The sequence below is a fragment of the Symphalangus syndactylus genome, chromosome 2, assembly GCF_028878055.3.
Source record: "Symphalangus syndactylus isolate Jambi chromosome 2, NHGRI_mSymSyn1-v2.1_pri, whole genome shotgun sequence".
Classification (NCBI taxonomy): domain Eukaryota; kingdom Metazoa; phylum Chordata; class Mammalia; order Primates; family Hylobatidae; genus Symphalangus; species Symphalangus syndactylus.
In genome coordinates this window covers 137,969,045-137,984,932 of record NC_072424.2, presented here as the reverse complement: position 1 = coordinate 137,984,932, position 15,888 = coordinate 137,969,045, and the positions used below count along the sequence as shown (strand labels likewise).

Below are 15,888 nucleotides of genomic sequence, written 5' to 3'. Positions count from 1 at the left end.
CTCTCCCCTCTGCCTGCTTCAGGACCCAGTCCTCTGGCCTCACCGCCCCAACGCCTTCCTCGGGAAGCTCCAGACTCTGCTGGAATATTTGTCAGGACCCCAGGGGTGTTCATTCATTTAGCAAATATCTTTGAGTGCCTACTGGGGACCTGGCACTGTTCAGGGTGTCTGGGGCACATCATGAGCACAGGAGGTAGAGTCCTGCCCTCGGAGGCCTCATTTGGCAGACGATCCACATCACAGATAAGAGAATGCAAACCTGTGTTAGAGCGTGATACGTGTTAGGGGAACAAAAATGAAAAGGGGAAAAGGAAATCAGGGGAGTCGTGGATGGAGGGGCTGCAGGTGGTGTCCATGGATGTGGCCCCGGGTCAGACCCCCTAACCATGTGTGGGACGGTGCCTAGCAGCAGAGGCTGTCACAGGCTCCACACGCATGGGGTTGAGGCAGCTCAGCTTCACCAGCTGCTCACGGCTTTTCAAGGCAAGAATGTGGATCCTCTTGGCCCTAGTGAATTAGTTCTCAGAATGCCAAGTGATAGCACCTTGTTTTCAAAGATGATAAGACATGGCTATTTTTCTCCCCTACAAATGAGTAAAAGTGTGGCTCATCCTCACTGCTGTCTGCCACACCCTGGCCTGGGGAAGTACAGACGACTCTTAGGCTGCATCCCTCCCGGAAAGGGTTTATTGTTTTGAATTCTTAACCTTTGTAGAATATTTGAAAGGGAAAAAAAGGCTGATATGTAAAACTCCTCATGTTGGTTTATACTTCAACTTTTTCAAAATCCTGATTTTCACAGTCCTTATTTTATTTGCTCCTGTTTTCTCTCCTAATTCTTGAGTTCCATTCAAGCCCGTCGAGTTTGCTGTATTTATTTTAAGGAGTTGCTGGTTCTTTCTTATGTAAGATGCTAGAATATTCTCTCACTTGTCTCCTCTTCTGCACCCCCTCCTGACTGCTGTGAGCACATCAGCATAGAGTCTTTTTGTTCCCCAAATAGATAAGTTGATTAATAGATCACTAATCTAAGTGATAATTTACGTGTCTCAGACACAAAAAGAGAGGAGGCCATTCTAGCCCATGTCCTGCCCTAGTCACATAACAACAAGGAACTGGTGCCCCGCAAGCTCCCTGACCCCACAGACAACCCCCACCCACATTAGACCCGTCCCATTCTACCCCAAGACCTGGCCTCATCCCCATGATAATTACTTAGGGTGTAGCCGGCCATCCAGTTGCCCTTGCTGACCAGGCCCTGCAGCAGGCGGAAGAGCAGCATTGACGTGTAGTTGGGCGCGAAGGCCATGAGCACGCCTGACACAGCGTTGACCAGCACGGTGCCCAGGAGACACAGCTTACGGCCAAACCTTCAGAGATGAGGAGACATGGAGGGTAGGTGGGAGAGGTTGAAATCTGGGGTCAGACATGCATGGTGGGATGCCAAGGGTCACAGTCGGAGGCCACCACACCACTGTCCTGGGAGACTGCAGGGTCTATCAGGACGGCAGTGCCCAGTGCACCGCCCAGCCTGCTCATCTGTCCCAACAAGCTCCACAGCCCTTCCGGGTCTGAAGAGGAGTCTGAGCACTCCCAGCAGCATCACAGCTCAGCCGGGCAATGCCCACAGCCCCTCTCCAGTTCTCATGCCTGTCCCCTCGCCTTATCTTCATATTTAGCAGATGGCATCATTATTATCGCCACTGGTCAGGCTGCGCCCAAACCAGGGCTTCCTTCCTCCCATAGTCTTATCAACCATCACGGAAGCTTTTCAGTGCCATATTCAGCTCTGATAGTGTAGCCATACAGGGCTGTTTCTCTTCTCCTTTTTCCGGGAATGAAATGGACAAATGACTCACTAGGATTGCACTGTTCCCACCCAATCTTTTTGACCACACCCCACATTCTCCAAGAGCCAAGGAAAGAAGCCAAGGGCAGACCATGCAGTGTGCCCACCCACCCACGCTCCCCACCCACCTGCCAAGCCCGTCCCTTCTGCCACCCCCATCTTCCTCCACTAGGCCACTTCACTTGTCTACCTTGTGTCCCCTGGCCTCAGACCTCTACCCCGCCTCAGGACGGCCCCAAACCGGCCAGTAAACCCTAGCCCTTTATGAAAACACAGGAACTTCTGCCAGAACCCATGTCTTCTAACCAGGGATGCTCAGCCCCAGCGGCGGCACCTGGCTTCGTCCCCTCTCCCTGTCTCCTGCAGCGGCATCTGGGTCTGTCTCCTCTCCCTGTCTCCTGGGGCAGTGCCTGGCTCTGTCCTCTCTCCCTGTCTCCCGCAGCAGCACCTGGCTCTGTCCCCTCTCCATGTCTCCGGCAGTGGCACCTGGCTCTGTCCCCTCTCCACATCTCCTGGGGCAGTGCCTGGCTCTCTTCTCCTCTCCCTGTCTCCTTGGGCAGTGCCTGGCTCTGTCCTCTCTCTCTGTCTCCTGCAGTGGCATCTGGGTCTGTCTCCTCTTCCTGTCTCCTGCAGTGGTACCTGGCTCCGTCCCCTCTCCCTGTTTCCTGCAGCAGCACCTGGCTCTGTCCCCTCTCCATGTCTCCTGCAGTGGCACCTGGCTCTGTTCCCTCTCCATGTCTCCTGCAGTGGCACCTGGCTCTGTCCCCTCTCCATGTCTCCTGCAGTGGCACCTGGCTCTGTCCCCTCTCCATGCCTCCTGCAGTGGCACCTGGCTCTGTCCCCTCTCCATGTCTCCTGTGGTGGCACCTGGCTCTGTCCCCTCTCCATGTCTCCTGCAGTGGCACCTGGCTCTGTCCCCTCTCCCTGTCTCCTGTGGTGGCACCTGGCTCTGTCCCCTCTCCCTGTCTCCTGTGGTGGCACCTGGCTCTCTGTCCCCTCTCCCTGTCTCCTGCGGCAGCACCTGGCTCTCTGTCCCTTCTGTCTCCACCTCTGAGCTAGACCAGACCCCCAGCCAAGCCTGGGTCCCTGGCCCCTCTCTTCTTCCTGCATCCCCAACTCCCTCCCCTATCATCGTCCTCATGCTGGACCCTCCCCACGCTGTTTTAAAGAGTTGTCCACACAACTCCACTCTCCTGCCTTCGGGTTTTCTCCAACCACCCTGTCCTGGGTGCCGGGCCCCCCACAGCAGATTCTGACCACTCCTCCTCGGGGTCTCCCGGTGCATTTCCACAAGCGCCCTGGAGAACAGTTGTCCTTCGATCTCGCTGCCATTTTTCCTGTCTGCTTTTCCAGGGCACTTTCCCTGCCTACCTTTCTGCATTGCAGTTCTCTCTCGACACCCTCTTCCAGCACATCCTGATATGCTGCACAGCCTTAAATACCAACTACTGGTGACAAACCCCCAATATTGAACTCCAGCCCAGACCCCTTTCCAGAGCTCACTCACATACCCAAGTGGCTCCTTGGCATCCCTTCATAGATGTCTCAGGCCGTGCAACACACGTCCAAACCTAACATCTCTAAGAGCTCTAGTCTCCTCCATAACCCCTCCCCTATCAACCGCTGCAACAAAATCCCTTCCTAACCCTCTGCCTCCCATCTCAAAATGGCCTCACGACCAGGCACCTGCTGGAAGCATCAATCTTGACTGTGTCCCCGCTTTCTCTCAGCCCGCCGACTGTACAATCTGCATGCAGCTTGGACTCTGAAACACACCTCAAATCTCTCCACCGTTCCCCTGGCAGCCCCACAGTAGCCTAAAGCAGGCGCCACTGTGTCTTGTCTCCAGTGACTTCTGCAGTTAATTCCAACTGGTCATGTTCTCCACCACTGTCCCTTAGAATCTGTTCTCATGGCATTCAGGGTAGGCTTACCTGGACTGGCCTTTACATACCTGTCTGCAACGTAGCCAATGCCCAGAGAGCCAAAGAAGAAGCCCGCATTCAAACAGGACTGAAAGAGGTCCAGCTTCCAGGAGTCAGCACACACCAGGTTGAACTGCCAGTCACACCACGGCAGGAGGAGGACCAAAAACAGAGAACCATGTGTGAGTCAGGACTACACCCTTCCATCCTCTCTTCAGCAAAGCAAATGCATTTCATCAAACTCGGTATCCCTGGGCTGTTTCACAGAGTCTTCTCCTACTACATTTTCATAAGACAAATTCAAAGTTTCTGATGAATCACTCAGCAAATATCAAATGCGACTGACCCTTGAACAACATGGGTTTGAACTGCGCGGGTCCATTTATAGATTTTTTTTTTTTCAATAAAAATTACACCGAGGGTGCCTGTCTCTTCTTCTACCTCTTCCACCTTTTCTGCCTCTGCCCTCCAGGACAGCAAGACCAAGCCCTCTTTTCCTCCTCCTCCTTAGCCAACTCCACGTGAAGACGATGAGGGTGAAAACCTTGATGATGATTCCCTTCCACTTCGTGATGTTTTTCCACTTCCTTATGTTTTTCTTAACATTTTCTTTTCTCTAGCTTACTTTATTGTAATAATAAGTGTATAATACATATAACATACAAAATAGGTGTTCATTGGCTGTTTATGTGATTGGCAAAGCTTCCTTCCAGTCAATAGTAAGCTATTAGTTGTTAAGTTTCTTGAGATAGACTGTGCCTTAGGGTCACATGTGGGTGGGACCGAGGGTTAGGAGGACATTAGAGGCTCCTATGCACCAAAAGCCAAGGGAGGGAAGATATCAAGGTGGAGGGGATGGAGGAAAAGACAGGCGTGGGTTGCTGGGAAGGGCTTGTTTTGTTTGGGTTTTTGGAGAAGGCAGATGTTCCCTGCGGTTTAGAGGCCTTGGGGAAGAAAACCAGGAACGGAGGGACATCCAAGAGTCCTACCGACCGTAGCACAGAGTACGGTGACGCTGGCACATGCCTAGACATGGTAGAGGCTGGAGGGCAGAAGAATGGCCCCTTCCTCTTTAGAGCTGAGACAGGCAGAAAGAGTGGACTCTGGGGAGAACAGAGGGTGTTCTCTCGACCCCTTCAGTTCCTGGTACAGCCCCTCCTGGGTGGTGGACACATCCTTCCTTCCTGCCCCCGTCCCTCTGCACTGCTCTGTCTGCATCAAGTCCATGGCTACCCTAATCAGAACACTGTTGAGTGTGATGGCAGCGAGTCACTTCACAGCCCTGGGCCTCAGTTTCCCTGTCTAAAACGTGTGTTGTACCCATTCCATCACACCCATAGGGCTGCTTTGTGCATTGGAGGGGAAAAATCACGTGCAAATAGCTTTAATAAATAATAAACCCTTTTATTTTAGAAACAGGTTTTATTACCCTCACTTCCAACTCTCAAATCTCTAAAGTTGCCAGTTTGAGCCATGCCATGCCCCGATCCTGGGGTCAAACATTCAGAACTGGCTTTGTGCAGTGGCTTACACCTTAATCCCAGCACTTTGGGAGTCTGAGGCAGGAAGATCGCCTGAGCCCAGGAGCTTGAGACCAGGCTGGGGCAACAGAGCGAGGCTTCATCTCTATAAAATATTTAAAAATTAGTCAGACGTGGTACCATGTGCCTGTAGTCCTAGCTACTTGGGAGGCTGAGTTGGGAAGATCAATTGAGCCCAGGAGGTTGAGGCTGCAGTGAGCTGTGTTCAAGCCACTGCACTCTAGTCTGGATGACAGTGTGAGACCCCGTCTCAAAAACCAAACAACATTCAAAGCTTCAAGGACTCTGAACTCAGCCAGGCTGGGTTCTGTCTGATGGACTGACTAGTTCCTTGACATGAGCACTTTTTTTTCCCTGAAATACAGGTTAAACTCTGTGTTACCACTTGAATTTCAGAAACAAATACAAGCCTCTCCTAGTAACTGCCTTCTGCCCAGACCCCAGTGTCTGCTCCTATGGGTGGTACAGCTCTGGGGCGTGTGACAGCTACTGCTCAGTGTCACTCTCATGTTTTCTGCCAGTCCCAATGTTGATTTCCTCTAAAACTCAGCTTAAAACACAACTTCTCCATGGAGCGCCTCCCAGGCCACCCACCTGATGTATAACTCTTTTGGGCTGTGGTTCTTTTCCTGCCTGCCATGTGCTCTGCCATTAGAATACACATGGACACGTCCTTATCTGGCTTTCCCAGGGTTTGTGTTTCCAACTGCCCAACTCTCTCTTTGCAGCCTCACCCGTGGTCTGCTGTACAGGATTTCACTCAAGTTGCAGGGGTCAGGGAAAGATGTGGAATTATTACCTGGGGCCTTGGCTTATTCCCTCTTCAGCCATTGTTTGTCTGGTTTTTATTATAATCTTTGCAAGTTGGTGTGTCTGTAAGATGTGCCTGCCACCTTCCTGAAACACCCTGTTGCCATCATGCCCCAGGACTGTGTATGGAGCCAGCGAGCTCCTGGAGCTGAAGTGCATCCCACCTTCCAACACCTCATCCACAGAGAGAACTGACTCTGCCCCCAGGCTACCCTGAGGATCAGTTTCTAGAGCCACCTGCAAAGCTTGTAAACCTGCCATGCTTCCTCTACTACCAAATGCCAGCCCAACCATGAGTACCCTGACACATTTGTGCACCTTGAGAAGATAGGCTGGGCCCTGGGAGAAGCTGGGGCTGCATAAAGGTAGGGACGGGATGGAGGATGGGAATCTCCTAGGCCCACTCGCTGCTCCTGCTGGGATTTCACCAGGGCCGAGGCAGCTCTTTCCAGCACAATTATAAAGCAACCTACTGCTTCATCACAAGAACCACACAGGGTCCTGGTGAAGCCACAGATTCCCTGCAGATTCTGCCTCAGTGGGTCCCGAATAGGAATCCAGGTGATCCTGAGATCAGCCAAGTTTGGGAAACACTAATGTAACTACCTCTGTCTCCCTGGGCCTGAGACCACTTTCCCTTGCTCAGCATTCACGGCTGGTGGAAGACACCTGGCCTGGTGTGGGGGCTGTGGCTAAAACCAAGACTGACAGAGGAGATCCTCTTGTTGGGAGAGTCAAAAGCCAGGAAAATGCCCACATTCCTCCCCCAGTGGACCTCATGATCTTAGCACCTAGCCTTGGGGTGGGAGTTAAACTTGGTGTTCAAACAAATTAGCTCATCTTGCCTCCTAAAGCAAGTTCCAATGTCCAAGGCAATGCTAGGTTAAAAATTAGTTCTGCAGAAATGATTAACTAATGTTGATTCCCCAACAATAATTTTCAGTTTTGGAGGAGGAGCTGGGGTCAAGAAGTTGGGGTTAAAGTGGGAGACAATTCCTACCCAGGAGCCAGTTTCTATCACCCTCCCCCCTACCCCCAGGCTTCCAATCACCTTGGAAAATCTTCACATGAATCCCACCACCCTCCCAACTCACCATGGCCCCAAAAGAACATGGAGTGCTTAGTGTGGGGTTGCCAGGTACAATACAAACCATATCCTCTTCACCATCTCTGCCCATCAGAGTTCCAGGATTCCCACAATCCTCCCCAGGGCTCTATATCTTGGGGTTATTGGAAGCCCCTCCACAGCTGCCATGGACAGGCAAGCTGTTCTAAAGCACTCTCGGGCCCCTCTCATCTGTCCCAGCCTCCCCACTTCTGCTGCACCCCAAGGTCCCCTCTTACCAGGCCCCTCTACCTGCCCACATGGCTGCCTCTCCAAGGCTCCCAGCTCAGCATTCAGAAGCTCCATTTGCCCATACTCCCCAAGCCAGAGCCCTCCGCCAAGCTGGGCCTCCTTCTCCCCAGCCCTGACAATGCTGGCATCTCTTACATCTTGTCTTCCCTTCATTCCCATGACAACCATGTTGGCCAACACTTTTTAGCGGGGCTCGCTCTTGGCCTCCTCATGCATCTCTCTACCTCTCCTGAAGCCTCCAATCCCACCACCGCCCCTTCCCACCCATTCACGAGTCCAGCTAGGGTCGCCTTGCTTGCCTGCCTAAATAAGACCCAAACTCCTTTGTTGGGCACTAAGGTAGCATTGCCTGGGTTCACAAATAAAAATACAGAATGCCCAGGTAAATTTGAATTTCAGATAAACAACTTTTTTTTTTTAGGATGAGTATGTTCATGCAATATTTGCACTCCCAGTCTCAGTTATCAGTATCAAATATCATGCAGTATCTGGGACGTAAGTATCCTATCCAGCTGGATTATCTGAAGTTCAAATGTTCGAATTTAACTGGGCGTCCTGTATTGTACCTGGCAACCCCACACTAAGCACTCCATGTTCTGGCCTCAAGGTTAGACACCAGTGTTCTCCCCGCAACTCCTCATATCACGACCCTCATATCAGGGCTCTTTGCACCCTGAATGCAGCAAACACTCCCTGGGCCCTGAGCCTGGGCTCAAGCTCTCCCCTTGGTCTGGGGATCTACTTCCCCTCCCACCTGTCCCCTCTCCTTGCTGGTCAAAATACCACCTGAGGCTCAGCTCAAAGCCACCTCCTTCCAGAAGACGCCCATGATCAGCTCAGACTCAGCAGGTGTCTTAGAGCCCTCCAGTCCCTTTCCACCCTGCTCACGGCATTCACCACAGGCGGCCTTGGGCTGTCCTTAAATGAACACTGGTCTCGTTCTTGCCACCCTCTTCCCCTCTCAGTCCCCACAAGACTGCAGACTCCTTGAGGGACCTCACAATCTTCTTCTGTATCTCCCCTGCAGCATCACAGCCAATGCCAGAATAGAGCGAGTGTGCCGAACATACCGGGTGGATGTCTGACTGGAGGAATGATCACATCTGATCTCCTCAAAGCAGAATACGTCTCAGTCCCAGACAGCAAACACGTCCCCATCCTGGTCTGCTTCTAGATTCCCAGTGGGAATGTCAGACGGTTGGAGATCCCTGGAAGGTGGGCTGCCTAACTTGTCATCCATTGTTGGAGGATGCCTTGGAGACAAGATGTCTCTTCAGCATCGTAAAGCCAGTCGCACCGGCACCTGCTCTGCTCCAGGCAAGCAGGTAGAGCAATGCTCAGGCCCAGAGGGGAGGGACCCTAAGCTTTCCTCCAGTAACAGCCCTAAATGTGTCACCGCTGATACCACTCAGGAAAGGGAAAAGAGGAAGAACAGAGACCCAAGAAGTCCTGAGAGCTTGGGTGAGGGTAGAGGGGGCAGACAAGTGGGCAGGACCAGAAGCAGGGAGCGCCCGGTTACCTCTTATTTCAGGGAAGCAGTGCCCGCGCCAAAACCACGCCACTGCTCGTTACTAACAGAGGGCCTCTGACAGGCTTTGGCCCACGGCTTCTCCAACCCACCAAGCATCTACACTTGTTACCATGCAACACTTTCAAAAGGGTTCATGATGGGAAAAAAATGTGGTGACACTTTTTACTAAAAGATTCTCAAAGCAAAATGCTCAAATAACCAAGTAAACTACTCAAGCGAGGCCCTTTTGAGGCCATCACCCTATCCCATGGGCCCCATCGGACTGCACGGTGTGACTCAGTTTGGATTTGCTCAGTGCTTTCACAGATCCCAGCTGAACCTCACACGCCTGTGAGGCAGCTGTCATCATCCCTGGTTGACTGATGAGGAAATGAGGCTTAGAGAGGCAGTGACTTACCCAGTGATGCTCAGCTAATAAGGGGCACAGCTGGGATTCCACCAAATATTCTCACTTTCAAGCCAGGGCAATTCCAGGCCATCTTAACACCACCACTGAGGTCAATCGTCATCACTCTTGAGCGGAAGGAGGGGGCCCACAGTACTATTGGTGGGGAAGCAGGACCCAGAGCAAGTTGATAGTTCTGGGAGAAGCCAGTGGGGCAGGCAGAGAGGCTCCTGGTCTCCCAGCTGACTCCCATTCAAGCAACCCAGCAACCTGGCTCCCCACTTGTGCTGGCTGGTCTCTCCTGCCTCAGCTTCCTCCTCAAAGACCCAGAGTTTTTGGTGGATTAAATTAGAGAAAAGAATGCCCCGTGCCTAGGACACAGCCAGACACTCACGAACTGCACAATAAACATAGCCCCCTACCTCTTTCCTGATATGGAACTGAACCTCATAGGATTTGCTTTATATTTCTCCCTGTCCCAGGAACTCCCATGTTACAGAGGCTCTTTTACCTCAGTGACGATGGAAGAGCCAGGCGTGTCATACACCCAGCCATCCTGGCAGGGACCCAGTGGCAGGTGGCTCCTGTTGGTGGCCAGGCTAGCCAGGGGGTCTACACAGCTGAGGGCGCTCTGGTTCCAGTCCACTTCATAGCGCCTGCACTGGCCAAGGAAGGCCTCGCCTGCGGGCCCCAGGCCTGGCACTGTGTAGTTCAGCTCCTCCGCAGGGCTCCAGCCGCAGCGCTGGCTCAGCTCAGCCACCCCAGGGCTCTGGCAGCGGTGGTCAGGTGTGAAACCCTGGAAGACGATGCCCACACAGATGGGCGCAAAGGCAGCTGACAGCAGGCATAGGATGAGGAAGGCTTGCTTCTGGAACCAGCCAAACTCCCCAATCTGCTCCAGAATGTCATCCACGGTGGGCATGATGGCTCAGCACGCTCATGGCCGTGGCCAGACCTGCTCTGGGCTGCAATGCCAGATGAAATATCTCCCTTAGAGATCTTTGAAAAGGAGTGGTTTGAAATCAGTTTGCTGTCCAAGTGTGAAACATCTGGAAGGCAACCAAGGAGAAATAATCTTTTACCCCATGGTGCTGGTTTCAGGAAAAGGAAGAATGCACGTGGTCGCCTGATCAAATTGTTTGCTTTGCCAGGGAGCGAGTCAGTGGGGTCTAAACCCGAAGAGAATTGGAGTTCAGCTGCAGAGCAAGAGGAGGGCAGGAGAGCAGGCCGTGCAAACCTCCTAGTAGCCCCCTCAGGGCTCTTCCAAAAAGAATATCTACTCGTTTTCTAGATGTGATGGTATGAGGCAAGTATTGGGTTACAGCCAGGTACTAGGTACTGTATTCGGCTAATACAGTTCTGTGATATCATTTAAGAATTTTTTTTAAGTTTTTTTTTTTTCCCATAGGTTTTGGTGGAACAGGTGTTATTTGGTTACATGAGCAGGTTATTTAGTGGTGATCTGTAAGATTTTGGTGCATCCATCTCCCAAGCAGTATGCACTGCACCCAATTTGGGTGTTTTGTTTTTTGTTTTGTTTTGTTTTGAGGTGGAGTCTTGCTCCACCTCTTCATTTGTGTGTGTGTATACATGTCTAGATGTGTTTACTTGTATGTACACTTATTGTTATATGTTGTGTCTACCAAATTGGCTTATAAGTAAAAGAGTGTTCATAAATTAAGTAAATAACTCTAAGCAATTTTCAAATTCACTTGACTTAAGTATGACTTTGCTAAATAGGCTGGCTTTTAAATTATCAGTAAAATGGAAATAGAAATGTCTTCAAAATATAGACACGGTCTAAATTATGCAAGTCAGAAACTAGGTGGACTAAATGCTTTAAGGTCATAAACTGCTTTGACTTTTGAAAATTGTTCAACTTTCCTGCTTTGCAGTTTGGTAAGGCCTGCCCTAGCTATGCTGGAAATAGTCAGACCTCATCTGCACCTAAGTACATAACTAAAATAACTTACTGGGTATTTCACCAAAATTAACAATTACTAAGGGCTACCATTATAACATGTAGTGATGACTACTGAAAATACATCTACACGTGAGGTGAGTAAGGAGAGTAAAATGTATCATTAGTAAAATAATATAAGAAGGCATGGGAATGTAAATTTTTGCCTAGTTCAGAGGGTTAAATGATTGTTTTAAATTACATAAGATAAAGCTTAAGGTTCAAACAAGTTATGGAAGGTTTGTAAAAAATTAATCTTGTAAAAGGAATCCTGTGTGTAAACATATTGACTACACTAAAAAGGAAATTATTTGGTTTTCCATAAGTTGAACATTGGAATACAAGCACAACAAGGTTTTCTTGAAGCACTTACATGCTGTTTAACAAAAAAATCTGTAAAAGGTTATAAAAGATTTATAACAATCTCAGTTCATGGTCAAACTGATTAAGATTGGATGGATTTCTCTGTAAGGTTTTCCTTTTAATTTTATTATTATTATACTTTAAGTTTTAGGGTACATGTGCACAGTGTGCAGGTTTGTTACATATGTATCCATGTGCCATGTTGGTGTGCTGCACCCATTAACTCGTCATTTAGCATTAGATATATCTCCTAATGCTATCCCTCCCCCCTCCCCCCACCCCACAACAGTCCACGGAGTGTGATGTTCCCCTTCCTAGGTCCATGTGTTCTCATTGTTCAATTCCCACCTATGAGTGAGAACATGCGGTGTTTGGTTTTTTGTCCTTGTGATAGTTTACTGAGAATGATGATTTCCAGTTTCATCCATGTCCCTACAAAGGACATGAACTCATCATTTTTTATGGCTGCATAGTATTCCATGGTGTAAGGTTTTATTTTTTAAAATTGGGGTTGACATTAATAGACCAATGTAAGGGTGAAATTTGGCTTTCACTTGAACAAGATTTTCATGCAATGAAAGATTTTGTTTTCTTTGTGAATAAACTACTGACAAAAGAAGAGAAGGACAAGAGATCAACAGGACTCCAGGGTCAATAGGGCTCCATAGCTGAGGGGAAGGGAGCCCAGTAGCCTGACATGCTGGCGAAAGGGTAAAAGTTCTTACCAGTCAGACTTTTGGTTTCTGTCTCTGTGCAAACTGGTTGCAGCAACAATAAAAAAAATCACTATATTCTCTGCCCCTCCATGAGTTCAACTGGCCATTTGGCATGGCTAAAGTTGGATAATAAGAGACTTAAAAGGACGTCTTTAAAAAGGAGTGCTATGGTTAAAAGTTAGATTGTTTGGAAAATTAGGTCTTCCCTCTTAGTGACTGAAGATTTTTGCTTTGAGTCATTTAAATGAATGACTTACAGTAACCAAAAATTCTGTTAAGTGTTTTGAGCCTTTACAGCTTCAAAATTGTCTTTCCTAACCCCTGAGTTTTGGATGCTACAGAAGACCCCTGGAGCATCGAAAGGGAGAGGTAAACAGGGTTATTTGACAAGTTTAGTTACAAAGGATTACCAAAATAAGGTGTTTGATCTTCAGGTTATATTTTAGTGAAAAATGTTAACGTGCGTTTCAAAATCATATGAGATTTCTAGATTTCTGATGCCTGAGTTTGTGTTATCAATCATAGCTAGGGTTATTGTGTTAGGTTATTGTAAATCACAGAGGTGACCAGATTTCTTCATCAATTGTGTTTTTGACTATGAATACCCTAGGACATTTTGACATTCACAGACAATTGTTGTCACGTTTTGATCCTCTTCAAGGGATGGATTATAGTCTTCAAATGCAGATTTCTGATAATTTTGGAGACTGTGAATAGGAGTTGACTGGGTGAGCTGAACTAATAGAAGACTGAAGCAATCTTGTTTTGACTTTTTGCTTGGAATATTGTTGATCCTTTATCTTGTTTTTCAGAATCAAGGAAGCTTTTCTTTTGAGCTATTTGTAGCTTTTGACAATTGTGAAGGTGAACCAACTAGTGATATCTGACTACAGCTCAGAAGAAACAAGGGATGGGCAGTTAAACTCCAAATGGTCATGAAAATGGAGCCTCAGATGATGGCTCCCTTGTACTGGGTATTCTTAGATAGGTCTCTGAGAGAGACTTGACTGTTGTTTTCCCAAAACAATACCCCTTGTCAGCATGAAGCAGTTAAGAGTGGTCATTGTCCCTACCCTAACAGCAGTTAGGTGTACCTCTTCAGAGGGGGAAATGTTGGCAGCAGCAGGGAGGCGTGCCTGAGGCTGAACACTCCACAGAGCTGATGGAAGCCCCACCCTCCTGGGACTGTGGATCCAAGCCTCCTTGTGCTCTTGGAGGGGGCCAGCAGCAGGCCAGATCTGCCTGCCTGGATGCAGCTGCAACCACCTGACCTGTGGTTGCAGACCTGGGCCTCTCACTCCACAGAGCAGGCAGGAGCCAGGGACAAGCAGGAACCCCACCCCTTCTGAGTTGGCAGGGTGGGAGTTCCATGGATGCAGCTGTGGCTGCCCTCCCAGGCACAAGACCTGGGCATCTCTGCAGCCTGCATCCTCAGGGGCCTGGGAAGGCCTCCCCACTAGTCCCCATCCCAGGCTCAGAAGAATCTGCTCCCACTGCCTGGCCCCTCTCCTGTCCCAGCACCTGCTCTGATCTCAGAGCAGGGTTGGGGTTGAGACCTGGGGCCATGAATGGCAGCAGGAGGCAGACAGAGTCCTGGGAGGAAGGAAGTGTGTCCCCAGTAAGGCCCACCTTCAGGCCAAGAAGGGCCTGAAGGCTGGGGCCTGGGCTGCCAGTCCCGGAAACCAAAGTGGGGACTTGTGGTGCCTCTTCCTAACCCACCCATGGCCACCCACAGAACAACTGGCATGCACTTCCTCCCTTCTGAGGTCCATAAAAGCCCTGGACTCAGCCAGAGCAGGGCAGAGGATAGCTAGAGGATGAAGAGGGCAGAGAGATGATGGGACAACCAGCTGCAGAAAGGAGTACCCTCTCTGCTGATAGCTGGAGATGATGGGACAACCCACAGAGAGGAGCCACATTCTCTGCTGATAACTGCAGCGACAACCTGCTGGCAGAGAGGAACCACCCTCTCCAGGGCTTCCTCTCTGCTGAGAGCTGCAGACATCAGGATGACCAGTTGCAGAGAGGAGCTACCTCTCCAGGGCCTCCTCTCTACTGAGAACTGAATACTCAACAGATGACCTGCCTAGAAGGGGAGCTACCCAATGCAGGTGTCCTCTGAGCTGTTGTAACACTCAATAGAGCTCATCTTCGTCTTGCTCACCCTTCACTTGTCTATGTCCCTCATTCTTCCTGGATGCAGGACAAGAGCTCATGCAAAGGCACCATGACCACAGAGGTTTCTAGCCAGAAAATTGACACCTCAAAGGTCCTATAACAAAGAGACAGTCACCAAAGCTGGGACAGCAGCAGGCATGGGGCACCACAGGATCCCAAAACCAGCCCCACCACTCAAAAAGTGCCTTACAAGGTAGAGGGAAAGAGACAAGAAAGAAGACCAGAGGGTGTGGCAGACTGGCTGTCCAGTGGCCCACAGATCCTCACCTCTCAGCTGAGTGTGCAGAACCTGTGACTTGCCTGTAACCAATGGAAATGGCAAGTGTCACGGATGACACCTCCGTGATCATGCTCCTTAAGACTGTAATGTCCACATGGCTGGGAGTCTCTCTCCCCTGATGGCTGTGATGGAGTCCTGGCCCTGTGGTGGAGGCCCCCATGGCAAAGAGCTGTGGGTACCTTCAGCTGGTAACCAGCGGGAAACCAAGACCCTTGGTCCTGAAGTGGAACAAAATGAATCCTGCCAATATCCACTTGAGCTCCAAATCAAATCTTTCTCCAGATGAGCCTTGCAACGAGGCCACCACTGCAGCTAACACCTTGAATGTAATGTCCAGCTGCCCTGAAGCTACCCTCCTGACCACAGAGCCCAGGAGACATGGAGTGTGCATGCTTTACGCAGCTCAGTTTGTGGTGACATGGTGTCACGGCAACAGACAAGAAAGTTTCAGGCTCCTGGGAATCCCAGAGCAGCTGCAGGGCTCCTCCCTGCCCCACACTGAGCAGCCCAGCACTCTCCAGCAGGCCCACTGCCTGCACCTTGTCAATGACGCAGATGGCTGTGCTTTCCAGAACCTACCTGAGCTTCTACAGGTGCCACTCACTGCCTCCCCTCCCCTGGGCAGGCTCCTCGCTGATGGTGCAATAGCCCAAGTTCCTAGGGAACCTGGGCCAGGGAGTTACCTCTGCACAGGGGTAATGCCCCAGTAGGCTCTGGCTCAGAGTTGCTGATGGAAAGCATCAAAGTGGCGCAACGTGGAAAACACCCCATCCCTCCCCCAGTTTCAGACCTAGGAGTGCATGTGGCATTGGGGGTGAGCCCGTCCACATGCACATAGAAGTACAGATAAACAGAGGCCCATGGTGTCAGGCATACTTTGGATTTCTGAGACTCTCGGCTGAGCCTCAAGCCCAGTAGACCCATTGGCTGATTTGGTCAAAAGCATGCCCCACCTTGAGGGCTGCAGCTCCATAATTCCCACTCCTGGGGAGT

General features: G+C 50.2%; 1 protein-coding gene across 2 annotated transcripts in view; it reads right to left on the bottom strand.

Moving 5' to 3' along the window:
- SLC22A1 (solute carrier family 22 member 1) overlaps window positions 1-14,864 on the bottom strand; it is a 65,459-nt gene extending 50,595 nt beyond the window's left edge. For both annotated transcript variants that reach the window (XM_055268750.2, XM_055268771.2), the window contains exons 1-3: window positions 9,910-14,864; window positions 3,804-3,907; window positions 1,216-1,370 (exon numbers count right to left, since the gene is read on the bottom strand). In XM_055268750.2, coding sequence (XP_055124725.2) covers window positions 1,216-1,370; window positions 3,804-3,907; window positions 9,910-10,320 — 670 coding nt within the window. In that variant the 5' untranslated portion in view covers window positions 10,321-14,864. The remainder of the gene's footprint in view (window positions 1-1,215; window positions 1,371-3,803; window positions 3,908-9,909) is intronic.
- Window positions 14,865-15,888: the final 1,024 nt, after the last annotated feature.